The following is an 8,658-nucleotide window of genomic DNA, read 5'->3' on the forward strand; positions in this document are numbered from 1 at the left end:
TACAGATTTTATTATGTTTGTATTCATTATCCAATACCCAGTTGTTTTCCTCAAACTTCTCTTCAAGTCAGCGGAGTCAAATTCCTTGTATGTTTACAAATGCTGAAAGCTGATTCTGATTCTAGACCTCACGTTACTCATTTAGTTTGAACTACAGTCCAAAGACCAACGATATTGAATTTATGATGGCATGAAACAAAAAGCATCAAAAACATCACGTTATACCACTTACAGATGGCAGCCAGGGTTTGTCACCCTGGACTTCAGTCTGCAGCGCCGTTTGAAACACTGCTGACGAGCCTGAGTATTAAACTGATCATTCCATTGAATATTTTAACAGATAAATTATGTCTTTTGATTGTCACACGTAAGCACTTTTATAGATCCCAACCCGGCTTCAAGTTACCCACTTCACTGTGTCGCACTGAATTCAGAATTAGATAAGCTGGAAGCAAAAAATGTTTGACAAACGACATAATATTCTTTATCTATAGTCATTTCCAGCTAAATGCACTTAAATAACCCCATATTTGGTATCTCTACTTAGTTTTCAATTGACTTAATATATTGTCTCACTAAAGTCAATTGTTCAACTGCAGTATCAGTAGATTATATTTAACAACCAAATGTGAAGAAATATTACTGTCATGAGCCATTTCTCCCCGAAAAGTTCATACTGAACAAGTCTTTATTTGTCAGGCAAGTTTCCTGAAACAACCCTGTATCATGCTCTCCATGGTTCACTCATCTCCCAACTCTCCTTTGACGTCATCCGAGTTGTTAGTGTCAACTCCGTCTGAGAAGTGATCTTAATAATTCTCACTACTGTTTTCTCGGAGCGGTTGGCTCAACAGAGGCTGCTCCTACTCACTTCCAAGTACACCCAGTCCCGCCTCATCTGCAGCCACGGGGGCTGAGCTGAGGCTCCTCCCTGTCTGTCCTTGTGGTATAAAGCCCTCTCCCCCTCACTATACCTCAGACCAAAGTTTAGAAGAGTGTGTGTAGGTGCGTGTGTGTGAGGGGAGCTTTCTGAAAGCTTCACCCCCCGAGGAAAGAAGACGACGACTAGGAGAACTAGTGCATTCATTTATTGAGGGGTTTTTCTTTTACGCTCACACAACCCTTGATTTTCATCAACTTTTTTTTTTCTCTAATGTGGATTACTCGGAGCTGACCCGCCAGGATATAAAAAAAGGATATATTGTGTTTTTGCTGAAAGCTATGGTGGCTTACGATGAACTGGGTAGTTTGGTGCCTATCAAACGGACTCTGCAAGTGATAGACTACCAGAACCAAGCCAACAAAGAGTCAGAGGTGAGTTCCACAAAACGCACACGATGGTGGTGGGACCACCCTGGGGGGTACTTCCACTTCTTTTAGTGAATGTTTGACTGGAGCTCATCTCGATGAAGTGGTGTGTCAGACTGTGAGTGAATCACTGCCTAGCCCTGTTATCTGAGCTGGGTGTGCAGTGTGCTCTGAACCAACCTGTACCCGTGAGAGGAGACTTTGCACTCTGAACAATGCTTGAGATACCACCTAACCTGGAAAAGTTAATCATTGGACTCCACTGTACCTGAATGGAGTTGTAAACAGCGAACCCCCCCCCCCCCCCAGCAGGCTGCTCAGCCTCGTTACAATACACACAGATCAGGAAAGGGAGCAGCGAAGCCGTGGGGGGTGAATTCTCAGTCAACAGCCTTGCATCCATTTAGCTCAGTCGCGTCTACAGATACTTTGCGTTTGACCTCTGACTCTGAAGTTAAAGGTCTTGGATGTGAATCTGGCCCAGCAGCCTGAGAGCATTCCTTCAGCTCTGACAGGGAAACAGGTGTTGAAGCCCAGGTGTGCCCTCTGCACAGCGGCCTCCTTCCCCTTCTGAGGTCCGCACGCTTCCTTTTCGGAAGAGAATTTTCGGATGGTGTGGTTTCATTGACAGTAAACCACACTATAAAGGAGAAGTCTGAGCTGAATTCATGAAGTAAGTCCCGTTTTCACGGAATCGTGCAATTGAGTCACCCCGCTGGCCTGGTGCAGGGTTCTTTTTTCTTCTTTTTCTCGTGTGCTGACCACGACCCTTTCATTTATGGTCAGGCTGTTCTGTTCTTAGCTCCCGTCAGCCCAAGCTGTGCTGTAATCACAGGGACACATCAGGGGCTTCAGCTCACAGCACACCCCAGGTCCCATCAAAGAGGAAGCACAGGATGATGTTTATGAGGTTGTTATCTTCGGTGAGGGGTTAAAGGAGCACACACATGTATGATGTGTGATTGTGGAGGGTCTTTGTTCCACCTGATAACCGTTCACCAAAGCAGCAGCACCAACGCCGAATTCATCTGTTTTTGTTTATTTTATTTTTTCCACTCCTGGGTCAAACTGCCAGGAATAGCAACTTTCCCCGTCCACTGTTTCACTCTACAGCTGATCCACAATGAGAGGGTTTAGTGGCCTTTTGTTATCCTGGGGCCAGTCCCAAACAGACAGGAAGGGTAAAAGGGCCAACACGCTTTTCCAATATTGACTTTAGGACCCCCCCACCACCCTCATCCAACTTCTGCCCTTTACTTGTTTTATTTGCCTATAGATATCAAAAGGTCACAGATAAGAGGCGGGCAAATCTAGGTTTCCACAGACAAGTGGAAAACCCAGTCCCTCCATGTCCGTCAGTCAAAGCAGCCTCCTTGCTGCCCCCTGCCACCAGAGGGCTTGCTAAGTTCCAGAGGCTGACTGGCTGTTCTGATCTGATCCCTTGTGGAGAAGCTGGCCAGGCCGCAGCAGACTGTGAGTCAACCGCAGCCTCAGCAGCTCTCAGGCCACGCCAGACTTAAGTGGATCTGTTCCGCAGCTGTGTCTGCAGGGCCCGGAGCCTCAATGGCTGCTCTGTTTTCCCAGAATCGCTGAGCCAAGGCAAAATCTCATTTGGCCTGAGTCAGGGGAAGCAGGCAACTGCTTGAGTGCGGCACTCGGTTTTCAAAGAGCGGGGCTGCGCCAGTGTATAGTTAGTGAAAATGTTCTGCGGGGAGCACAAACTTTAGTAATGCCAATTATGGCTGTGGCTGTCTCATCCCGACATGTCTCTGAAGAGGCTCTGTGGGCCCAGATCCTCAGCTCGCTGATTCCTGTGGTCTGTTGTTGTTGGCAGGAGGCCAAGGGCCTTTCTCCTTTCTCCCAGGCCCAGGGCTGGCTGAGGGGAGGAGTGGGGGGGGGGGGGGGGGGGGGGGGGGGTCACCTGGCCCAGGTGTAATGCTGCTCTCACGCAAGGCTCTGTGAAGAGCCTGTCTGGACTCGCAGCCATAAATACCGCCGTGCACCCCCTGCGATGCATCACTATGTAAACACTGGAGTGGGGACAGATTCTCTTTCCCTCGACTCACTCGGCTGGTCTGTTTCACTGAACAGCCCTGACAAACTGCCAATCTCCCCCTACCACGTTGTCTCCCTGGGAAAAGCAGTTAGAGAGTCCGAGGAATCAGTAAGCCTTTATCTCACACTGTCTGAGTGACGGAACAGATCCGTTCTCGAGTGGAGAGTGTGTGTGGGGAGGGGTGTTGAACAGCTGAGAGCTGGGTCTCGTGCATTCCTGGCATTCCACCAGACCCCTTCCCCTCCAGATCAGCAGTCAGAGAGGGTCTTTGTGCTCAGTGGGCTGGCCTGGCTCAAGACTCTTCACATGATGGAGCCAACAGCTGTTGGAGCTGCTTCCTCCGCCTCAGTGTCTTTGTCCGTCCGCTGGTCCACCAATCTGTCTGGTCGCTGCTCACCCTCAGCTCCAGCGACCCCCATTCCCTCGACCCAAAGAAGAGCGTGAAGTCAATCATGGTTATTAATGACACAATGTGCTCAATCACAAGGGAGTCACAAGGGAGCATCTGGGCTTACTGCTGAGGTCTCACAGTTGACTATTACTGATCAATTCGCACTCTCCTTTGATACAAGCTGTGCTTTCATTCCCTGACTAATCTCTACTTCCACTTTCTTTTGCCTCCGCAGGAACCCAGCAACAAGCGTGTCCGTCCTCTCGGCAGGGTGACGTCGCTAGCCAACCTCATCTCTCCGGTGAAGAATGGGGCCGTCCGGCGCTTCGGCCAAACCATCCAGGTAATGCGTCGCACTCTTCCACAAACGGACACCCGTTTGCTGTCGTGCATATCGCACAAAAAGACTTGGTTTCCCATTGCAACATGTCTGACATCTGGGGCACCCTCTTCTCCGTCTACAGGCCTCGTTCCGGGGCGATGGCAAGTCGCCGGGCGTGCCCCAGAAGCCTTGCAGCAAGGCAGCGGCCCCCACGCCGCCTAAGAGGAGGAACAGCACGCTGTGGTCTGAGACACTAGATGTCCACCAGAAGGGAACTTTGTCCACAAAAGAGATCAAGCGGCAGGAGGTGAGACACTGAGACCGTCAAATGCAGTAGAAATGTCAAGTTAAGGGTAGAACGTGGTTAGGTCACAAAAGAGAAAAAGTGTAGCAGACAGAAGTCTGTCAGAGTGGTTTCACACGTCCCTGTAGCATTTGTGTCAAATAGTCTAAATGGGGCCAAAAGCCATCCAGGGATCATTTCCCAGTCTGTTTCCCAGCCCCTGCCCCCCCTATTTGTCCTGCACATGCCAGATATCATAGCCAACTGTCAGACTTTGTACATTTTTATGCACAGCGAGCAAGAAGAAGAAGAGAGAGATTTCAAAGTTGACCCAGGTCATAGATTTAGTCTAATCACTATCTTTAGCAATCGTGTAACATCCTGTTTCATGTGTTTTGCTAAGAAGGTATCTCTCTGTGCTTCCTCTTCCCCTTCCTCAGGCCATATTTGAGCTGTCTCGTGGAGAACAGGACCTGATTGAGGACCTCCAGCTTGCACGCAAGGTTTGTACTTTTAAACCTCCGAGGCAAAGGGAGTACATATAAAGCAAACAGATTAAATCAAAGTCTGGCAGGCCGTCCACACTGCCAAGCCAGAAACTATAAAAAGACAGGACTTATTCCTCTGTCTTTCTGTTGTACCCCTATAAAGCTCCTCACTGAACTAATCTTAGTGTCCACCCCCTCTTGGCCTGATGTTATTTGACCGTGTTGGCTCTGCTCCCACCAACAGGCGTACCATGACCCAATGCTGAAGCTCTCCATTATGTCCGAGGAGGAGCTCACTCACATCTTCGGCAACCTGGATGCCTACATCCCTCTGCACGAGGACCTGCTGGCCCAGCTCTCCAAAGCAACGGGACCAGACGGGACCGTGGGCCAGATCGGACAGATTGTCGTGAGCTGGGTAAGAGTCGTCGGTAACTCTATGATTCTGTTGATGTTCTTGGTTTCAAGGACGGCAGGCAGTTAGTTAACGTGTCCACCTTTCTTCTGCAGCTGCCCAGGCTAAACGCCTACAAGGAGTACTGCAGCAACCAGCTGGCAGCCAAGGCGCTGCTGGACCAGAAGAAGCAGGACAGGCGGGTGCAGGACTTCCTGCAGCGATGCCTTGAGTCGCCCTTCAGCAGGAAGCTGGACCTGTGGAGCTTCCTGGACATTCCACGCTCCCGCCTGGTCAAGTACCCACTGCTGCTTAAAGAGATACTGAGACACACTCCGCCAGAGCACCCAGATGTTGGTAGCCTGGAGGAAGCGGTAAGTCAAGATCACCGAGGAACCAGCCCTTCCTTGACGCTATTTTAATTTTTCATTTTCAAAATGTGGCTCAAGTTAATAATGGGATTCCTTGTCGTCCTCAGATCACCATCATCCAGGGCGTTCTGTCTGATGTCAACATGAAGAAGGGAGAGTCTGAGTGCCAGTACTACATTGACAAGCTGGAGTATCTGGACGACCGACAGAAGGACCCTCGCATTGAGCAGTGCAAGAGCCTGCTGTGTCACGGGGAGCTGCGTAACAAGAGCGGCACGGTGAGCAAAACACACACACACACACACACACACACACACACACACACACACACACACACACATACACACACACACACACAGCTCATTCAACTGCCTCTTCTCACATCAACACAGGCCTCACACCCCCTTGAAAAAGAAGTCAGACTGTAATTTGCTGATAGTAATGTAAAATATCACTGTTCTAGTTTTAATATTTTTTCTGTTGTTTTTTCTTTTCCCCCTACCAGAAGCTGCACGTGTTCCTGTTTACTGAGCTGTTGGTTCTCACTCGCCCCGTCACCAGGAACGAGCGCCAGTGTTTCCAGGTTTACCGACAGCCAATCCCAGTGCAGGATCTGGTGCTGGAGGACCTGCAGGACGGAGACGTCCGAATGGGCGGCTCCTTCAGAGGCGCTTTCAGCAACGCAGACAAAGGTGAGACTCGTGTCCAATGGCAAGACATTGGTGGCAATAACTGAAGCTTTATAGTTTGTCTCCTGTCAAATGTATCAAATCACTAATTTGATTTTTTTCTTTAACAGCCAAGAACATTTTCAGAGTGCGCTCTCAAGACCTGAGCCAAGCGCAGTCCCACACGCTGCAAGTCAACGACATCTTCCACAAGCAGCAGTGGCTCAACTGCCTCCGGAGCGCCATTTCCGTCCACCGGCCCCTCAACGAGCCCACCACCCCCTGCCCGCCAAAGAGCTCCGCGCGCTCCATGCGCCGCCCCTCCTCAGTGTCAGCCATCATCCACATGGAGGAGGCGGACGAGAACTGCCTGCAGCCCGCCTCCCAGTCTGCCCCCAGCTCGCCGTGCAACAGCACAACCCCCAGCCCAACCACGACGTCCCCTTCATCCTGCTCTTCATCCTCATCCTCTTCCTCATCTTCATTGTCCCCGCTCTCCTCGTCAACGTCGCACAAAACCAAAAAGGACAAGAAGTCTCTGTGTTCGTTAGGGAAGAGAAAAGAGACCATGGTGTGAATTTGAGCTGGCAGGAGACAACGGACTCCCGGGTGGACATTTTCTTTTCTGTACATAAATGTTAAAGAACAGCGCAGAGGAGCGCGGGACTTGTATTTATGTGTGTCTGTGTGTGTGTGTATTAATACAACAGTGTTCTGTGTTACTGTCCTCTTTGGCAGCTATTTACCTGACCCCTACTTCCAAGTGCACCGCACAGAGACACAGTGTTGGAGCGACGTGCTCGCCCCCACCAGCTCTTAAAGGGATCTGTGTCACGAGTGGGTTTCTTGAAGATAGAGGTGGTGCATCCAATCGTGTTTACTATTAATTTGATATTTAAACATTATTTTAGACCATTTTTGGGGAGTTAATGAAAGTTTTACATTTTTATATTCTAAAATGAATTGTATTTTTTTTTTTTTTTTTTGATATCATAAAGCAGCACTGTTTTAGATTTTAGGTGAAGTATTTTAAATTCTGACCATGTTCGAGAGGGAACAAAGAAACAGAACAGATGTATACACAAAGCTACAACCTTTTCTGTAAAAGTCTGATTTTTAGATGAATGAGAAGATCTTATTTTTATACATTCCTTAAACGACATGTTTGGACCCGGACACTTTTTTGTTTTTCAGATACTGTAGTCAGAGGCATTAACTTAAATCCCGATCAAATGAGATTTCATTTTCGCACTGCTAGAACAAAGACAACACTATGATTAATAGAAAAAGAAATCATCAGGTGTTGACATCATGTCGGAGAAGAGATGAGTTTTGTTTTCACACACAAAATTTTTTACTGAGCCATGTTGGTTTTTTTATTTTTTAAAAAGATGACTTTTCAGAATGAAACTTTTTCAGTGTAGCATCTTGCATGGAGCTGCAGCCGTGGGCTCTGCTCGCACCTGCGGAGGCAGCAATGATGGATTGACCTGTCCTGAGGGACGGGACGGGTGAAGTTGTAAAGGACGAGAGGAATGTTGTCTGAAGGCCGAAGAGATGAGAGGAAGACGAGATGGATTGTTGGATATGTTTTGGAAGAGGAAAGATTGTCAGTGCAAGATGTGTAAATCCAACAACTGTCAGAGGACGTTGATGTGATATCTTGCTCATCGATGGATTAAAGATGGTAAAACTCAAGTGAGTGGAATCAGTGGGAAAAAGAAGGTAGGGGAAGAGAGAGACGCAAAAGAAGGATTTTGTATGTGTTTGTCATTGAGATGGAACAAGAGGAAAGAAGGCAATCTGCTTGCCACAAACTGTATTTAATGAAAGAACAATAAAAGTCTGTAAGATTTGCATCTGAACCTTTGGTTTTGTGTCTTCATACTTCTTCATACTCTGACCACTGATTTATGACTGGCTAACTCTTAACCAAACAGTCGGCTTCACGCAGGCGCCAAGAGAAACATTTCCAGTGTGAGAATTAGTCAAGATTATCTTTTCTCACACAGCGACATCTCTGCCTGGTCCCTGTTGGATTATTATAATTTATTTGTTGATAGTGTTTCCAGGGAGGAAACACCTCTCTTTATCAGGCCGGGGTTGTTCCATAAACCCGGACACAAGAGCCTGTCAAACTTTTCACAAACACTGTTGTGAATTAAATTCATTTCAAACTTAACGGGTTCACTCGTCTCACTCTTGTATAGATTGGTGATGACGCAAGAGCAGGAAATATATGCGGGGAGCCCCTTTTGAGCCATTTCTGTGAGCTGTTTGAATGTGACACATTAAAGATCCCCTCCAGTCACGTTTTAAAGTATATAAGAATAATCTGCTATGCCTAAAATTTTGTTTAACATTGTTTTCCCCCAAA

The 8,658-nt window shown here is 47.9% G+C and overlaps 1 protein-coding gene across 2 annotated transcripts in view; it reads left to right on the plus strand.

Annotated features, from left to right (window-relative positions):
- The window catches only part of net1 (neuroepithelial cell transforming 1), a 35,158-nt gene extending 27,012 nt beyond the window's left edge, over positions 1-8,146 (plus strand). The window contains exons 1-9 of one of the 2 annotated variants that reach the window (XM_035626255.2): positions 967-1,314; positions 3,991-4,098; positions 4,220-4,384; positions 4,801-4,863; positions 5,093-5,266; positions 5,359-5,616; positions 5,721-5,891; positions 6,119-6,305; positions 6,413-8,146. In XM_035626255.2, coding sequence (XP_035482148.1) covers positions 1,222-1,314; positions 3,991-4,098; positions 4,220-4,384; positions 4,801-4,863; positions 5,093-5,266; positions 5,359-5,616; positions 5,721-5,891; positions 6,119-6,305; positions 6,413-6,858 — 1,665 coding nt within the window. In that variant the 5' untranslated portion in view covers positions 967-1,221 and the 3' untranslated portion in view covers positions 6,859-8,146. Of the gene's footprint in view, positions 1-966; positions 1,315-3,990; positions 4,099-4,219; positions 4,385-4,800; positions 4,864-5,092; positions 5,267-5,358; positions 5,617-5,720; positions 5,892-6,118; positions 6,306-6,412 lie in introns of those variants that run through there. The other variant, XM_035626254.2, reaches the window with a different exon arrangement.
- The last annotated feature ends 512 nt before the right edge of the window (positions 8,147-8,658 follow it).

This window comes from Scophthalmus maximus, chromosome 2 (assembly GCF_022379125.1).
Source record: "Scophthalmus maximus strain ysfricsl-2021 chromosome 2, ASM2237912v1, whole genome shotgun sequence".
NCBI lineage: Eukaryota > Metazoa > Chordata > Actinopteri > Pleuronectiformes > Scophthalmidae > Scophthalmus > Scophthalmus maximus.